We start from the raw sequence: 18,993 nt of genomic DNA, 5'->3' as shown, positions 1-18,993 counted from the left end.
TTTGTAATATATATCTTTCTCAAGTCCGCAACTATTTTGCAATTACAAAATGTCCAAAGACTTTCGATTTATTTAATTGAGACTTATGGTATAATTTTGGCTTAATTTGGTCAATTTTGCGGATTATTTCGTTGAACAATCATTTTGAAAAGCAATGGGACCACTTTAATTTTTTTTGAAGTTTCATAAATTTTCCGTTGGCCAATAAAATGGTTTTTATCATTTACTTCTTGTAATATTTACTTTAATCGTAAGATGTGCCGCCAGGCCATATGGTGCCCAAAGAAAATATTCCTTAAACCCTAAAAAAATTCGGTACAAATTCAGGGAAAATTTGTTAAAAATTGTCTCGTAAAATTACGTAATGGTTCGCCGGCACATAGCTTGAGTTCATTTCTTTTTTCCTATAATTTGTTTCCATTTCGTTTTGGTTAAAATTCTCAGCGTGCTTGACCATCCGGTCAAACTGGTTTTTGTGATATTACCGCTTTGCCTCTGATATTTTTTATATTTTTCTAACACTGTACCTGAACCACTTGCTGCGAAAGTGCGATAGTGCGATAGTGCGAAAGAGTGAGAGGGGTATACGGAGAGAGGGCCGAAAGAAAAGCGCACACATTTCCCACTATTAACCCATTTTAGTTTTGTACGTGTAAAAATAAACAACACACAATTTTCTCATTCCTTTTGCTTCTTCTTCTTATTATTCTTGCACATTTCTCACGTTCTGCATGTGTGTGTGTGTGTGTGTGTGTGTGAGTATTTGTGTGTGCCTGGCATTCGGCCATCTGTTGCTATTCTGCCGACGTCGGCAGCGCTGTTACTGCGCTGCTCGCGCACTGCCTGCACTTGTTGTTGGTGCCAATTTCGATCAGAATACAGTATACATTCATTAAAAAAGTCGCCAATGTTTAGGAAAGTCAAAATTGTTTCATATTAAATAACAATATTAATTTGAAAATCCAGAACATATTATGGAATATAGATTCATAACGTCTTCTTATATCAACAAAATTATATTTATCTGATTTTAAACAGCTCTTCAAAAATTCTATTTTTTTTTGAAAATCATTCCCTTTGAGTTAATCACCAAAGAAATTTGAATTGTTTTATGAACTCTAGCATTCAGTATGTGAATCCAAAAAATTTCACTTGTTTTTATACGTTTTTAAAATTCTTTTACTTTTTCAGCCCAATCCACTGTTTTTTTTACCCTGATTTAGCTGCTCTTAATTTATTTGTTCATTTATACATGGTACACTTGTTTTTATGAGTACAAATATGAAACAAATAAATAAAGACATTACGCACTTGATTTTTACTTGTTGGAATAAGAGCAAGGGGAAAACTATTTTTATTTAATATTTTACCATCACAAAAATATTTTCAGACGCTTTGGAATGTTTTGATGGCATATTGTGCCGCTGCTGTTCTATTCTGTTTATGTCCACACCCCTCCTGTTCTTTGGCAATGAGGTCATACCATCATCAACAGCCGCTGCTTGCCCTCTTCTACAAATGTTTAACTTCAAATTCCTCATTTTTCAACCGAATGACTCAATTCCCCTGCAATGGGTCCCAAGTACACGCTCTACTAAAAAAAATGTGATTAAAAACTATGAATAAAACAGCCGAAACGAAACGTGTTTAGGAAACAGGTTCAAATCGCTCTTATGGCCCAAGTCTATGGTTACTCAGAGAAACGAATAACACTCACTTCCTCAACGACTTGCATCATCACAGAATTATAATGGGAGAGGACGCCAAATCAAACTTTTGAACACATTTAGAAATATATTTTCGGAGGATTCGCCGACAAAAATAGCTCGACAACAATTTAATAATTTGAATATTAATACCCTAAAAAAACAGTGAAGTTTAAAAAAAGTTTTTTTTTTATTTCTAGGTATTATGCGTGTTTATTAATATACCATTTTTAAAGTTTCTAATAAATAATTTCAAAAGAAAGTAAATGTTTTAGTTTAAAATTAGTTAATATCTTGGGAAATTAATAGCTATGAAAACTTTCATTATTAATAATGAAATTGAATTTTGCTGTTTTAACTATTTTTTAGGGTAAACTTGATACATCAAGTTCCTTTAAAATAAGCTTTCCGCTGTTCTCTAGTGAATTAAAAATACTTGTGACGAAATATTTCGTAAAAAAACAACATGTCTATAACAACAAGGCTGAAATAAACAAACAACAAAATCTGATTTTTTAAACGAATTTTGGTATGGTATATGATTCTTTGTAGACGCGACTGCTTAAATTTGAGTTATGTGATTTAAAATAGAGGGCAGAACTACATAAATATATAGGCACCGAAGAGATATAAAAAAGATCTATTCTAATTAGCCGTACGATCTATTTCCATAATTTTAGTTTGGTTCTTCGAAACCCTTAAATATATGTATATATATTCCTGATCGTTAACTTACTCTGGTTCGGGCTGTCCATCAGCTTCGCATTCGATAATGAATGGATTGTCACTCTCCTTGTTTTGTTGCGCTACTTTGAAGAGCAATTCCCCGGGTGTCGGTTGTTTTGTGATTCTTGGTGGGGTGTTACCTAAAGATAATACGGAAGAAAATGAAGACAAGGGGAAAGATCGATGAGCATTGGGTTCCAGCAAACTAATTGATCGCATAAATTGTGGACTCCCCTTCAAAAGCCCTGAGTATTTTTAGCACTTTTAAAAATTGTTTACTAATTTTAAGCACAGGACTGTGGGGTATACACTTTAAGGAACACACATCAGGTGATCTATGATCGGTTTAAATGAGTTTCTTAAAATTCTATAAATAAAGCCCAAGTGAGTTATAAGAATGTCATAGTGTTCCTTTTAGTATGAACAAAATTATTGGGCAACATTTACGGATTAAACTTCCATTTTTAGCTTAATTTATTTCTTATATACTTACCTTTGCATTCTACACTGCCCGCTAACAGGGCCACTAATAACGCGGCCAGCATCGTTGACTGCCGCCACATTTTCGTCGTTTGGCTCTCCGCTCGCCCCCTCGAGTGTTGTTTCGTTTTTGTTTTTGTTTTTGTTTTTACTTTTCTTTTTCTATTATTAATTTATTTTGGAATGTGTCTGCCGTTGATTCGGTTTATTCCTCGGGTGTCTCTTAAATATCAAACAATTTTCCCACTAATGAAAATTGCATGCGAGCCGAGCTTTTATTACTTTCTGCTGTTGCACTGCAAATGAGATTATGACAACGATGATAATGGCGTCTAGAACTTTACACTTTTCAATTGCAAAAATTGTGAAAATCGCGACGCGACGAGTGCGAGTGCGAGTGAACTGGCAATAGTATGTGGGCGGTTGGGTGGCGGGGAAAACTTTAGCACGTCTCTTGTCTGCAAAGAAAATGGGAAAAGAAAAAGAGCCATGAGTAATGCGATTATTTAACATGATTTCAACGAGAAAAGTGTTGACTTAATGACTACCAGATGTCTCATCAAAAGCGCTTCTTTTTCCAGGGGAATTACGTAGGTAAATACAATACATTGCATTAATATGTTTTAAAATGCTTCTTCAGATACTATAGATTATTATATCTTCATTTTGTTTGATCTATTTAGCAATATGTTTACCATCAAATACAAAATTGGCTTTATTTCCGGGCAATTTATTTATAGCTTAATACTTGTAAAACAATTATATATAACCGACAATTTCAAAGTTCCCAATATTTTTAAACATTTTCTATACTCTTTAATTATAAATTCCTTGCTGATGAAATTTTTAAATCAAAATGTTCTAATCGAATAAAATAAAGATTACACTTTGGCCATGTACATATATAAAACTAAATATGAATTAGTCCAAAAACATTTAATCAAAACACACATTTTGATCCACTTTTAAAGAAAAGGTATTTTTAACAAAGATAAGACCCCGTAATGCACAATTTTCCACCTGCTTAGGCAAATTAAAAACCACAAAAAACCCACCTTTTCGCCTTGACCAACAAGACCCCCACAAATTCGATATCGAATGTTTTTTTCATTTCGAATCATTAACCACACAAAAGGCAAAGCCAAAAACTAGAATACAAAAAAAACAGACAAAAACAAAAGAATAACAAAGTTAGAGAAGTCGAGAATCGATGATTGTAAATTTATTACTTTTGCGACGATATTTGCCTTGGGACAGTGAAAACAAACGCGGAGGAAGTGGCCAAGAGAACTGATACAATGGGTGAACGAAATGCAACGGAAATCTAAAACCAGACGCAGAACATGCTACGAATCAATATATATACACATAAGTGTATATGGAAATGGGGGGTGTACCAGAGGTAACGTCATAGACCTGGTTAGAAAATGTGCCAGGGCAGTTAGCAGTTGGCAGAGGAAGCAGAAAAACAGTGCTGAGAAAGATGGAAAAACAAGTAAAAACCATATGGCAAATGGTGCTATTATATGAAATACCTTTTAGTAAGAACCAATACTTTTATAACGACCAAAAGGTGCTCGAATCTTTAGTCGTTTTATATAAGCAAGAAACCGCTATTAAGCTTTCAAAAAAATGATATTTTCGACTTTAAAGTATGTTGAATGATGATGAAACATTGTATTTGAACTTTACTTTAAAACGCATGCCAAACTTATATAGAGAGATGCCCGAGAAATACCCCGTACTTGTACCAAAACAAAGGGTTGGAAAAGCCCCCGGGTGCTAATTGAATTAGCGATTTTCCATTGACAGGTGCCAGTGCCGCAGCCGTAGTTCGTGTTCTTCTGCATTATTCTCCGCCGGAGCCTCCTCAAACTGGCTAAAATGCTGAACTGCAGCGGACGTTCCAAGTTTATAGCTTTCGGTTTCGGACCCCAAACGCATTACTGATCAAGTGGATATATATATATATATCTTGGCTGAGGAGCGATGAGCCACCAGCAGCAGCATCAGTTTCATCACTACCATCATCATATCCATCAAGTGCAATCGGAATCGGAGCTGGAGCGACGTAACTCCGATTCGGAGCAAAATCCCAATAGAAATACGGATCGCATTGGCTCTACTATGGATTTTCGTAATCTATGCCAGCGCATCGATGTAGACAGTTTAAGAGGTAAGTTCGCCAGAATTTTGGGAATACTTTATTTTCGATATGGTTTACTAAATTTTTAAATATACATTTTAATTAGCCAAATAGATTTTTTTTTACCAAATTTTCCGTTTTTATTATTAATTTTTAAAGACACGTTATTGTTAGTGTTTAAAACCTCAAATAAAAGTAGGAGTATCTCACTGCGATCTAAATAAACTGAAATAAGTTCTGTCTTAAAGTTTTGTTTTTTTTTTTTTTTTTTGGTAAAAAAAAACAGATTTTAAGTACTTTAATTAACCTTTAATGACTTACTAAAATTGTAAAATTTTTCCCACAGCCAAATTGCCACAACTAAAGTTGCCCAAATCGCTGCCCAAGTTACGTGGTCGAAAGATATTTCGCAGCTCCAAGAGAGGAGCAGATGGAAGCGGCGGAACAGCGGCAGGACTCTCGAAAGATGGAGCACAGCCGCAGCAATCTCAGCTCCAGTTGGCACCGCAGTCCCAGCAGTTCATCAACCGGACACCCCAGAGGATCTCCACCATCAGTTCGCTGATATACGAGGGTGAACAGGATGAGATTCGGGCCAATCTGGGCAGATCGCAGCCGGGAACGTATCGAAGTGCTGGCAGTCTCGATGACGACTACTATGCGCCTGGGAGCGGAGAAAGAGCCTCGCGACCCATCAGTCCCATTAAAATACCAGCTGGCGGGGCAGACACTGCAGCGTCTGGGAATTCCCGACCCACATTGAGCCAACGATTGCAGAGGGGCTACAAGAGTCTCAGCGAACTGAGGCTTAAGCACATCTTCGCCAAACAGACGACGGTGCGAAGGGACAACATCGAGGTGGATCGCTATGTGGAGCAGTACGAGCGGGAACTGAAATCGGAGAAATTGGCCCGCGAACGCAGGGATCGCGAAATAGCCGAGAACTATGACATCAAGATCAAGACTCTGGCGGGCACTCGACAAAACACCTTCGAGGACGACGACGAGCTGGAGCACGAACAGTTCGAGAAGGGCAAGATCTGCCACGAAACCGACGAGAGCGGCATGGAGGCCACACCGCCACTGCCCAGTCGTCGAAAGCCAGGCATAGCCGCCACCAGGTTCGCCAAGGTCAGGAAGCCGCCCTTGGAAATGGAGGGGCAACAGGCGGGCGAGGAGGACCAACCTCCTCCACGCGGACGTCCCAGTAGCTATAAGCAATTGCTCAACAAATTGCCCCATCTACCGAGTCTGCCCAATCTGGCACAACTGTCCAGGGGCAAGGAGGAGGCGTCTAAAAGCGGCGAGAACGCTGAGGCAAATAATCCCGGCTCCAAGTTGGGCATAAGGCAGAACATCAAGAGGCTTAGGAAGTCCATCAAAAGGCCAGCCAAGATCAAGCCTAAGGCAACACCCGATTCGGAGGAGGAGGAGGAGCCCGAGGGCGTGGCCGAGGGCAATAAGCCCAAAGATCCCCTTGGCAAGGGCTCGGTCATGAATCTAAGAGCTCGTCTTAGTCGTTTTGCGTCCACCGAACAACTACAACAGCGTTGGCGTAAGAGCTTCAAGGGCACCAAGGAGCATAAGGAGGGCGAATCGAGTGCAGAACCCACGGCGGCGTCTGGTGTTCTGGGCGGCCTGCTGCTGGGCTCCCAACTGGAGAAGACCCTGGCCAAGCTCAACGAGAAGGTGCATCAGCTGAAGTTTTTTCAGCGCCACGCCAGCCAAAACCCGGAAACGTCGAAACAGCCGAAACCCAATACGGTGGGTCACGAGCCGGTCGAGATTGATGATGACGAGGAACTGGCGGCCACCTACCATCGCAGCGATAGCCTCGAGGCTGAGCACGACGAGGCGAACGATGACAGCGGCGAGGATATATCCGCTGAGGAGGCCTTTGGCCAGATGCAGCCGGATAAGGGCGCATCCGTATCGGGAAATGCGAGCGCCCACGCTGCTCGCCAGATGGCAAAGCTGGCTGAGATTCAAGCGGCGTCGAAGAGCGGAGCGGCCGCGTGGAGCAGCGAATCGCTGGAGGAGATGGCCGACGAGGACTATCCGAGGGTGCTCATCCACCAGGAGCACTCCGATGCCTACGAATCCACGCTGATCATAGCGGTGGCCTCGAAGCGAAGCTCGCTTTCTCCGGGCATCAGAAGTTCACCAACTGCTACTGGAATCAAAGGATCACCCTATCCAGAGATCACAATTTCAGCTTCCCCGTCACCTGGCCAAACCCCAGCAGCTGGCATTAAAGTTTCGCCATCTGAGGCCAACGTTTGGTTGCCCAACGAACAGATCATTGCCGGCTTCAAGGAGCAGGCAACATCCTGGCCAGCTCCTACATTGTACAAGCCCAAGAGCATCGATATATTCGAGGCTGCGGCCGCGGGAGGCTCTGCAGCATTTGCCGACTTCGATGAGGCCCTGCGAAATGCCCCAGTTTTGAGGATAAGTGCCGGGAGTAGCATCGATACCAGTGGCGAGGAGGCCGACGACAGCAGTTCCCGGATCACAAGGATACGGGTGCAGAGTCCACAGATCGGGAACAGTAGGGAGAGCCTGATGGCACAGGAGGAGGAGGACGAAGAGGAGGTAGATCTGCCTGAAGAGGATGAGGATGAGGAGGAGGATGGGTCGGAGAATGGGGAGGACCAAGATTCGGATCGAGATGCCTCGGAACGACCGCCATCGGAGTCGCCACCGCCGCCGCCACTCCCACAGCGGCGTCCGCCTCCCAAGCGCCCCGCCACGCCTCCCATTTACGATGCAGTTCCTCCGCCGCTGCCTGTGACCAAACCGCCGGAAACATTTGTACCCGCTCCGCCCGCTGTCATCAGCAGGGCAGTGCCCCCAAGAAGCGCCTCCATGTCGCGACCGGCCAAGCCTCTGGTGAAAACCAGTTCCCTGCGACTCACCTACAACGAGCAGGTGCGACCCGGGGATGTTGGCAAGGTCAATAAGCTGATATCCCGTTTCGAGGGCGGAAGACCACGACTTTGTCCCCGGCGGATGCACAGCGAGGAGTACGATCGAAGTACGCGAACAGATGACGACGACGACGAGGTGGAGCCGGAGATGGAGCAAATCTTGGAGCTTCAAATAACCGAAAGACGAGCCATGGACTCGGTGACACCCACAAATCGGGCTGTGGTAATACCCCAAATAACTCTCAACAACAACAACAACAACAACAACAACAACAACAACAACAACAACGACAACAACAATAGTGAAAAGCAACTCGACGACGAGCTGGACGAGATCGCCAAAAGTAGAAAAAAGAAATCCACGGAACTGGCTCTGGATCGCCAGAACTCCAATTGCAGCAGATCGGAGTACGGTTCACCACTATCGTTTCCCAGCAGCCGACGCAGTTCCACGCCGACGAACCTCAATTTCAACTCCAACTCCAATCCCATTTCAAATCTCAGTTCCAATCTCAACCAGAATCCCAGTCAAGTCCTGCAACAGCAACGACGCAGCCGACGATCAATGACCCGCGATGATGACAATTTCTATAGCTTCGATAGCGACGAAGGTAAGTTTGCATGCATCAAAATACAGTCAAATAACCATACAAAGAAAAAGGATTAAACTAAATAGTTAAAAAAAAATAAATAGTTGAAAAAAAATAAATTAAAAAAAATCTTTAATAAAAACATCCAAAAAAAAAACTTTTTAAAATTCCTATCAATCGTACTTATTATTTTAAAACTCATATATTTACTTATTTGAACTCCTTAGAAAATTGCATATTGTATAAGTTAATCAGTCAAATCTAATGATATTGTATGTTTTACTTTCTTTTTTTTAGAGAACAGCTACTACTCCATAAGTCCCTCGGGCAGCAGTCGCTATGTAGTAGAGATCTAAGCAAAAAATAAGAAACCTATTGTAGGTTTAGGCCCTGCAGATTTGAGTGCTTTAAACACAAAGAAAAAAACTGTATTAATAAACGTATACTTATATCAATTAATAACACTTAAAAAGCTTAACAAAAAAAACAAAAAACTAATTGTTTCATACTATTTTGCTTTCTAAATCTTTAAATCTTTAAAGTTTAGTCATTTAAAAATTTTCAAAATAAAATAGCAAGAAGCAATCTTATCTACCTAAAAATATATTTTAAGTGTTATCACAATTTGCAAAATTATATATTTTTTTTGCTAGCTTAAGCTTTTATTTAATAAATAAAGTACAACTTGCATAACTTTAATGAATGAAAATAAATAAACAAACGATATATATATCAAGTTGTCGTTTTTTTTACATATTTAAGACATTAATGCTATTTTGACCAAATTCTCATTTGAACATTTTAAAAAGTCTCGAACTGGGACTATTTTTAGAATGACCAACCAAAAATAAGCAGCCCCGAAAAATTTGGAATTTTTTGAAGAGGCTTTGGAAAAACTCGATTTTTGAGTTCACTTGTCACGTTTTTTTAATTTTCAAAATAAGTTAAAGTTAAACAAAAAACATTAAAGCCTTTGTTTCATCAATATATATATATATATATATTGTCATCCCAATAATGTTTATTTAAACCCAATCGTGTCATATCTTTTTTTGAGATAGAGTGTACAAAAATTCGATTTAGCTAAGGTGCATCAGCTAAATGACCTAAAAGACCGAAACATCCAAAGCATATATCTCCGATTATATTAATAATTTCGGAAAACAATAAATAGAAAATGGAGATCATTTTCTTGTTGCGAAACCCCTTAAAAAATGAGTTTAAACAAAAATGTTGAGGAGAAGATAAAATCCAGCACGAGTCAGTTTTTGGGGTTGGAGGGCTCAAAAGGAAGTTGATTAATAGTGCTAAAATGCATCGGGGGATGAACGGCTGATATAGGTGCCAGCTGACACCCGGAGGCACCACCATAAATACATATATGTGTACACGTACCTCTATCTAAAGGTCGGGGTGGTTGCAGCGATCCTGAAAGCCAAACCTGAAATTACTTCCCCTATCGCTGTCGGCGGCTGACTCGAATCGCTGACTGAGCGCATTTTAATTGATAATTTATGCTAATTAATTAATTTGGTAAAGTCTCCGACAGTGAAATGCATCCAAGGGTGGGAATGGATCCAGACATATATTTTAGTTTTGGTATGCAACATATGGCGACTATAAAGGATAATGCTGAGTTGCATTTGATAACCGTAGAATGTGAATGATCATGCAAGAAGAACTCTCAACATCTGTTGGTTTTTAAATATATTTTGTGAGTTAGGCTGATTGTGTTGCTCAATTTTATTAAAATTTTTTAAATACCTAATTCAAAAGCAGACTGTTTTTATAATATTCGTAATTTAATTTATTTGTAAAATACATTTTATTTCTGATAAATTTGTTTGTAATCACTTGACATCCAGTTTAAATTCCTAAAATTACAAGCAGAGGTTTTGTCAAAAGTTTTTTCTGTAGTTTAAAGTGCTGTTTGCCTTGTTCGCTTGAATTTTTAGTGGCCTTGGCCCTTTGATTCCACTGCAATGCAGTGCCAAACAAGTCCCCCATTTGCCTCCATCCAGTTCTCCTTTCATTTTCACAGCTTAGTCATTTTCCGGAGGACCGATTCATTAGGCGGCTTAGAAAGCTCTTTCTCTCGCTCTTCCGCTTTTATTTCCATTGGCTCATCAGAGTGGGGAAAAGTGAGCCATTGAATGACTCTTGTGGGGTCATTTCGGGCCTTTAATCAGAGCAAATTAATAAGCACACACCACGAACTGCCTTCTCCCCCCGTTTGATTAATTTAACTTTGCTTGTGGTGACTAATTTTGCTGGCTGTGGAAAATTCATTTTTTATTGGGGCCTAGTGCAGACGTAGAAGAAGTTTTCTCGCCCTCATGCCAGCGCATTAAATGCCAATAAATTTTGTTAATTTAAGGGGGGGAGTGCTACCAGCATTTCTCGTTTCTCATTTAAGAACTGTTGACTTTCGGTGGGCAATTAAGAGTGGAAAGTGGAAATTCTCCGGAGGCAGAACCGAAAGTAAATAAGTGCAAAATTGCTGTTTAGGTAGCGGGCAAACAGAAAAACGTGAACCCAGAAAAAGGACAATGAATCGGGCACTCCGTATCACAAATCCATCCACATACATATATGTGTATTTTCCACCCCTCGGAAAACAGCTGCAAGCACAGTTATTTGACACGCGACCAAACACCAATGCAGCCAAGCCAAAGTATCTACAAAGTTGCAAGATACGGATACACACGCTGTTAACCCCTGACGTGGATGTGATCCAAAAATCCAAAGCCACCCCAATCAATGTGAATGAAATGAATTCCGCTTCTTCTTTGTTTCTTTTTTTTAATTTTTTTTTGTGTGGTCAGCATGGGAAATGGAATGAATGCGTGAATGAATGAATTATAGACTGTCCGGCTGACCAAACGTTATCTCTTTTATCTATAAGTTCAGACATTAAAATACTTATTAAAACCATAGCAAAAGGTTAATTTATGTAGCATCAAATGGTAGTGCAGTTATTTATTGGAAACTTTAAATGATACTTGGCACATTTGGTTCAAGTAAATATGTAGATATTTGTTTCAATTTTTTTAATTTATATTAAATATTTGGAATAACATTTTTTGATTATCAAATGACCTAAAGAGGCCAACTTCCAAGGCCAATATCTTTTAATATTGATCCACTACACAAAGTATGTATGTAAACCGTCAAAACTTTATAAGGCAAATAAGTATTGGTAAACGTTGTCAACTAACTTTTTACAAAAAAAAAAAATAAGCATATATAAATAACCAACTTTATCAGTTAATTAAACCGCTTTTTAACCCACTAAAAAGTATAAACTTTTGCACAATCAATCAATCAAACAAACTCCACCTCTCCTGGATGGAAAAGCGTGAGCGAGAAATTTAAAGGAAGTCAGCAAAGCTGACGCAAAACTTTTAACCAGAAGGCTGGCGGAAAAACGGGGGCTCATTTTCCACTGGGAGTTGCTGTCAGGTTTCCGGACCACAGACGAGAAGTTCAATGCTCCTCTGGCGGTGGCAACTTCACTCCACTCGCCGGCAACATAATGCAATTTATGAAACAGGAGCTCGACTAACCAACTTTTCCCCTCCATCCCCACAATTAAACCACATTTAAAGCGGACCAACTAACGCACTAAACGGAAGTTTTAGGCCACAACTAAAAGTAAGAAAATCTTAGAAAAAGGTGAAGAAACAAATTTACAAACAAAAGATAGTCTCTAAAAGTTATTAATTAGACTAATGGATTTTTTTTAAATTCCCCAAGGTCAAGGAAGAAAATATGCAACATGAGAAATCGGTGATCCGAAGTGGGAAGACTCACTTTAAAGTGTGTAATTCTTGATTTAAAAATGGTTTCTCATCCAAGATTATCATTTAAATGAGTTAAGTTGCAATTAATTTTGGAAAATGATTATTATTATTACATTAACTGAATAGTTATCTTCTAAAGTGAGAAAATTTAATTTTGAATTTTAATAGTAATGTTTAATATAATGTTTATTTTTTTTTAAGTCCAATTGAGAGTGTAGTGTTTTAATATGCACTAACAGTTAACCACGCCCCGTAGATATTATTCAGAAAATTACTAACTTGGCAACATCAATTGTACAACTCAATTTCCCACCAAAACTGAATAATAAATACAAATAAAACAAGAAAGAGGAGAAAAGAGAGGCTCAAACAAACGCAAAGCTTGTCATACATCTTTTTTCTCACTGGGTGTGTCCGATAATACCGACATACCTGAAAAAACACATCGGGAAAGATATAAGCTTGAATTGACTTTGAGTCACCAATTTAACTCTGAGAAAAAAAGCTCCCTGCCCCGACAAAGCTTTATTTGTTATTTGTTTATGGTAAAACAAATGAAATGACAACTTTGATCAAGTAAATGCCGATAAAGGATTGCTGGGATATGCGGAAAACGAAACTCGATCGATTCGAGATCTGGTAAACATCAATAAATAAAGATAAACCCATTTTATTGCGTTGTTTTTTTTTAAATGCAGTTTGTTGATTGATCACTTAAAAGGCTGACGATGATTGGCAAAGAGTTCAATAATCTGTTATCGTTCGATAATTTAATTTACGTATTACAAATACAGGAAAATTAAAGTATTTAGTGATCGTTTGATATTTTGAAATGGAACTATTTAATTAATGTTCATAGAAATACAAATTAATGAAATTTTCTTTCAGGGATCGTCTTATCATTTTATTTACTATTCATTTTTCGCAGTTTAAAAAACCAAAAAGCCATGCCCCTTTTTCTATGATTGCACACATTTAACCCAAATGACAAGAGGGCCCGAGTAGCCCCATTGGGCATGGAAAACGGAAAATGGCAAAAAAAGAAGTTGGAGGTGACTGCACAAGAACTAAAACATAGCGAAAGGCTAATGCAAATTGCAGTCGCCACTCCTGTCTGTCTGTCTGTCTGGCTGTCTTTGTTTTTTAGTCTGTGTGCAACTGTGCCACATGGGGTTTTCTCTGGCGTCTTTTCCCGCTTTCCACACGGACCGTCCACCCGACCGCCCGCCCTCCGATTTCCCAACCCGAAAACACTTAAAAGTGCAATGCACTCGACGCCGGCAGAGCAACGGTACTGGCACCTAGAGCAGCCGCAAAAACGGATGATAAAACAAGCGAAACTAGAAAATGCACAGCGCCAAAAATAAATCAAAACCTGTTCCCTTCTTTGTGATATTTCACATCACAAAACCATGACACATTTTCATATTATTTTACCGATCTACTGCGAATTCTGATGATCTCAATTATATTGGTACTAAAATATTAACACCATTTATATGATCTTATACATATATACAAAAGGGTATAAGTCGATATTAAAACATTAGTTTTATTATACATATTTATGTGTGTCCAAAGACCAATAATCCTTGTATAAAAATAAAGTAATTAAAATCAGGAAAATATTACTTTAAAGTTTGTGATATATATAACATTTTTTTTTCTGTGTAGAAAAAAAAGCAAGGCAACGAAAAAAAATAAATAAAAGCAAAACAACAAACATCCTAAGCGCGGCAACCGCGAAAACCGCGAACCGGCATCAAGTCCCCTTAACCCACAGCAACACACTCCGCCTCCTTAACCCTCTGCCTTCAACCAGAGCAAACACTTTTTGCCGGCTCTATTCTGTATAAAACATATTCAGTATGGCAGTTATGGAATTCGGTTAAAAAAAAATTAACTCCACAAATCGAGCGACTAATCAAAGGGAAGTAACATGAAAGGAAGTAACATGTTGTTGTAAAATAACAATAAGTATTTACCATTATCATAAAACAAGGACCGCGCAGAAATAAGTAAAAAGAAAAGAAGTTAGATATTTCAAAATGTTTATATTTTAAACGATTTTTTATTGTCATTTTTCACGAAAAATGTTTTATTGAAAGTGAAACAAGTAAATATTAGGGACATTAGGATTTTTAATAACGCTTTTAAATATTTCATATTTGAAATGAATTTTTTTTAAGTGAAACATGTAAATATTAAGGAGTAGCAATAATGAAATGTTAAGAAATAACATATTTTGTATTAAATACATCTCAACAATTTTTACCTTTACTTATTTACTAGTAAAAGCTCAAATCTCCTGTTTAACTTAATTAAATATAAAAAGGTCTTACATAACAGATTGTTGTTATCACAGTTTCCGCTTTCGACCTTTTCGTAAAACAAGCTTATCATAATATGTATAAGCATTTTACAAGAAAAAATTACTCCAGGGTTAAGCTGTTCAAAGGTTTTGTTTTATTTTATTTTATATATATATATATGTATATATTTTTTTTTTTTGAATCTAAAAATGTAGACTTGTCCGTTCAGATATGCGAATCATAAACATTAAAGCTATTTTTATAGGCAAATGTTGGATTACTTACTAGCAACGTAGCAAATCAAAGCAAATCGGAAAGGAAGTGGAGTGAAGTGAAGTGGTGAACCAGCAAAAAAAAAGAGTGAGAAAACGAACCAAGAAACGGGCCGAATTGAAGGCAATGAATGATGACATCAGCTTGCTGTTTGGGTTCTGTTTGTTTGTTTGCTAGGAGCAGCAGAAAAAATACTGAATATTTCCTGGCTCACTATTGATTTTCTGGCGGCAAAAAAAATAAAGGATTTTGCGGCCCGAGGCCTGCGACATGCAACATCTAAAATGACATCATGAAAGGATTTTTTCGTGGACAACGAAAAATTGGATTAAAAGCTGGTCAAAAAGAGTGGAGAGCGAGACACAGAATGAAAATGACGCAATCGCCAGCTGTTCAAGAGATGAAAGACTAAAAACGAGATCCGAGAAGTCCACATGGTAAAGCTCCGAAAAAAATACAGATGCCGCGATGATATCAATATATTTTCGACACACAAACACTCACACACTCTCCCGCACCAGAGAACGCATAAATTTATAGGTATGTATATATTTACCCACTTGGAACACACACATTTCGTATATGTAGCATATTCCTAATTCTCCGACTTTTCGGGCGTTCCATTTTAATTATAACAAATGCCAAGCAATTGCAGGTCAAACAAGAAAATATCAACATAAATCTCATAAATGGTGCGGTATAGGGGAGGTAGAAAGGTATCGATGATATCATTTATTCTGCAGCCGTCAGAAGTGACAAAACCAATAAACCAAAAAATATACCGACAAGTGTGAATCAAAATTTGATCGATACAAAACGAGATAACGCAAATTACAAAAGCCCCGGGAGAAGTCATATATAAAAGTTCCCTCAGTGCGTTCAAGAACAATTCAATTACGAAGGAAATCACCCAAGATCAGTGGCAGTCATCAAACAATAGGGGATATTTGAGGTTTGGGGGCCAACCGATAAGAAATACTTAGGTCACCAAGAAATCATATATAATATGTGCAAAAACTTTACTTGCGTAAGTCAATGTAAATTCCTACAATGTGACCGATCAATAATCACAAATCTACTGGGGACTGCTAAAGCCCTGTTTATTGGTGACGAATTGCAAATTTTCTCCAGCGGAGAGAACGGAAATAATTCTAGAGAAGTGACAATACCAACAAATAGGCGAAGCATGACCAACAAAATAGAGGCTTTGTACATGTGTGGCCCCAAATGTTATTCTCCATTTCAGAACCTCCCCAATTAATGAACTGCTTTAATTATGCTTGACTTTTCCAATTGTTCTTGGCATAAATTATAGGGGATGGTTCTCTAGCGATAAGCTTTCAATGTCCCGTTCAAGTTCTTTGCTAATCGCTTTCAGTAAAAACTATCCCTAATAACGAGGGTTATCCCCTGTTTCAAAAAACTAAACAAGAGTCCATTTTTTTGTCAAAGATTGCAAAAAATATGAAACTTGCAATTGCATATCAGCGACTTAACTTTGCTGTATTTAAAAGACACTTTTAAAATTTACCATTGATAACAGCTTTTTTTGGTTTGCGTATAAATAAAATGTGTTTCTCAATTGAAGGTATTTTTTAATGTAAATATTTTATTTTAATATATTTGGTTCTATCTAATGTTTAAAAAAAACCTGTAACCTTGGAATAAATAAATAATTCAAAATAAGCCCCAATAAAATAAAGTCGTTCAGTTGTTTTCGTGTTTAAGAGCTTTAAGACCATTACTTCAAATGGGAAGTTTTTAAGTTTTAAAGAATTAAATGTCTATGTGCTTAGATCTGTTATCTTTTATGGTTTATTTAATTTAAGTAACAATTCTCTTTGAAGAAGATATTGAAATTTGTTAAGCCAAATACCCCCTTTTGGCAACCCAACAAGGGCATTCATTAACCAACTGGCAGGCTAATTTTTTATGGCCACCGGGCTGCTGCTTTAGTTGTCGTAGTTTTTGTTATTTCCTTACTTATTTATTATTATTTTTTTGGGTCGATTCGGGGCGGGGGCATTGCTGTCGACGGCGTTGCTGGGGCGGAACGAGCGAGCGGAGCAGTGTTCACTGCCATATATGCTATATATTCACTATTCACAACGATGACGTCGTCGCCGTGATGACCGCATGGTCAACACAACAGCAACAAAAATAGCGGCATTAAACAAAAACAACACGGTCAGCAGCAAAGCTACAGTCAAACTTGCCCAAGTTTAATTTATTTGAAGCCATGCTAATTTCAGAACTTATACATATATTCAAACTGAAAACCAAATACGTTCGACATAAAAAAAACTCGTTAAGTAAACTTTGACAAGTGTGAATATCAGAAAAATAACAGTTTCGAGATTTTTTTAGTTTGAAATTTAGATATTTATTAAGCTTTTTTTTACTTGAAAGACTGTTTTAGGTCTTATACATTTTTTTCTTCAAAATACTGGAACTCGACTTTATCAGTAATAAATCTGAAGAGTTTTGATCGTTTCTTATCAAAAAATTTATCTGTTTTGTTGAATACAGTTGATTGAATATTTCTGTATGTACTCTGTTGAGATTATAGTTAAATACTCCTGAGACTCAAATCAATCGGTAACTAGATTTTTTTTACGGTTTACTAGATTTTTTTTACGGATTCAAAGATTGTATTTATGTTTTCAAAACTAAAACGGTAGAATTTTAGAAGTTCTGTAATTCAAAAATTACCTAACTCTGTTTTTTAGGTGTTTGATTAGTAGAATTTAGACTGTGCCTCGAAGAGAAATCGTTTTAAATATTAAATATACATGTGAAAATACCTCGAGAGTGCCAAAGAGACAAAGATCGAGGGAGAGGGAAAACGTAAAAAGAGCTCAAAAGTGATCTCTTTTGAAGCTGCCCCACCTTACACACACACACGAACGCGCTTAGAGGCACACACTCACACACACACACACACACATACACAATGCAGCCGTAATTCGCGCTCATTGTCTGCGATCTTCCTCTTCTTCGACATCTAGAAAACCTGTTTTAAAGCCACTAAAAAAACCACGGTGTGTGACTTAAGATTACGCCCTTGGATGAAAAAACTTGGTAATAAGAATAATGCTTACCTCTAAGATAAACCTATACCAAGTGGGGGCCCAGGAGGAGCAACAAAAAGCCAGGACTCGGGCAAAAAGCGCTCAAGAACCCAAAACTCAGGTAAAAGAGAGAGCGAATGAGAGAGGCAGTTACTCCACTCAAAACTCGATTACGAAGTTTTAGCTTCGTGGTAAATACATACGAAAACAACTACACGACAAAGCTTAAATTTTGAGTTTTGAGCGCTTTTTGTTGTACAGTTAATGTCGCTATTGTTGTTGCTGCGTTTGGCGTCCTCCTTTTCTCTCCTCCTTTTTTGTTGTCATCGTGTGCTTCGCACTTGACGTGAATTCTGTTAGCATTCCCTTTTAATTGCATTCGCCATTCATTTGAATTAAACCATTAACTTTTATTTAACTTCTGGGTGCGGCACAGTTCAACGAAAAAAAAAGTGAAGTAACGCAAACACAACAATTTTGTTTTGTTTTTTTGGCCTGGCGATTTATGTCCGTGTGCCAGCTGCCAATTTTAAGCAATTACCAGACAAGACACCCGCACACTCACACACACGAACGCACACCATAAAAAAATAGAAAGAGCTACAACTACTAATTTACAAATGCGGAGTAAATAAGACACTTTTCTACACGGCGTCAGTTCAATTTTACTATTTTATTTTCATTTTCCGGCGCTCACTAACACCGACGCACATCAGAACACTCACACACAGCCTATAAAACGTACGCGGACACGGAAAAAAGGCGAATTGTCAAAAAAAAGAATATTGTTTAGCCACCAAATTGCGATGTATATTCAGTCGGATTCGAATATGTATCGCGGTATTTTGGCGTAGCTCCAGACCCTGACATAAGACATACACAACCAGCAGCGCGATTCCAAACTTTTCGAATGGGCGAATGTCGTTGGTAGCGCTGGCAGAACGTCGATGTCTTAA

At 38.2% G+C, this 18,993-nt stretch overlaps 2 protein-coding genes across 4 annotated transcripts in view; one reads left to right on the top strand and one right to left on the bottom strand.

Moving 5' to 3' along the window:
• The window catches only part of LOC108147644 (neuroglian), a 41,991-nt gene extending 22,998 nt beyond the window's left edge, over positions 1-18,993 (bottom strand). For 2 of the 3 annotated variants that reach the window (XM_017274300.2, XM_041709343.1), the window contains exons 1-2: positions 2,926-3,208; positions 2,443-2,572 (exon numbers count right to left, since the gene is read on the bottom strand). In XM_017274300.2, the coding sequence (XP_017129789.1) occupies positions 2,443-2,572; positions 2,926-2,995 (200 nt within the window). In that variant the 5' untranslated portion in view covers positions 2,996-3,208. Of the gene's footprint in view, positions 1-2,442; positions 2,573-2,925; positions 3,209-18,916 lie in introns of those variants that run through there. The other variant, XR_001774528.2, reaches the window with a different exon arrangement.
• On the top strand, positions 4,149-9,163 carry LOC108147645 (actin cytoskeleton-regulatory complex protein PAN1). The gene is made up of 3 exons (XM_017274302.1): positions 4,149-5,088; positions 5,405-8,599; positions 8,876-9,163. The coding sequence occupies exons 1-3, from the start codon at positions 4,902-4,904 to the stop codon at positions 8,932-8,934; spliced, it is 3,441 nt and encodes a 1,146-aa protein (XP_017129791.1). The 5' UTR covers positions 4,149-4,901; the 3' UTR covers positions 8,935-9,163.

Source organism: Drosophila elegans, unplaced genomic scaffold, assembly GCF_018152505.1.
Source record: "Drosophila elegans isolate 14027-0461.03 unplaced genomic scaffold, ASM1815250v1 contig_149, whole genome shotgun sequence".
Lineage (NCBI taxonomy): Eukaryota > Metazoa > Arthropoda > Insecta > Diptera > Drosophilidae > Drosophila > Drosophila elegans.
The sequence above is the reverse complement of the archived record's forward strand: the minus strand, read 5'-3'. Positions and strand labels throughout refer to the sequence as shown.

Bases quoted from the DNA above. Each gene is read 5' to 3' on its own strand.
- LOC108147645 (XM_017274302.1), top strand. From the start codon at position 4,902: ATGAGCCACCAGCAGCAGCATCAGTTTCATCACTACCATCATCATATC. The intron at 5,089-5,404 runs GTAAGTTCGCCA...TTTTTCCCACAG, and splicing joins CGATGTAGACAGTTTAAGAG to CCAAATTGCCACAACTAAAG. The intron at 8,600-8,875 runs GTAAGTTTGCAT...TCTTTTTTTTAG, and splicing joins TAGCTTCGATAGCGACGAAG to AGAACAGCTACTACTCCATA.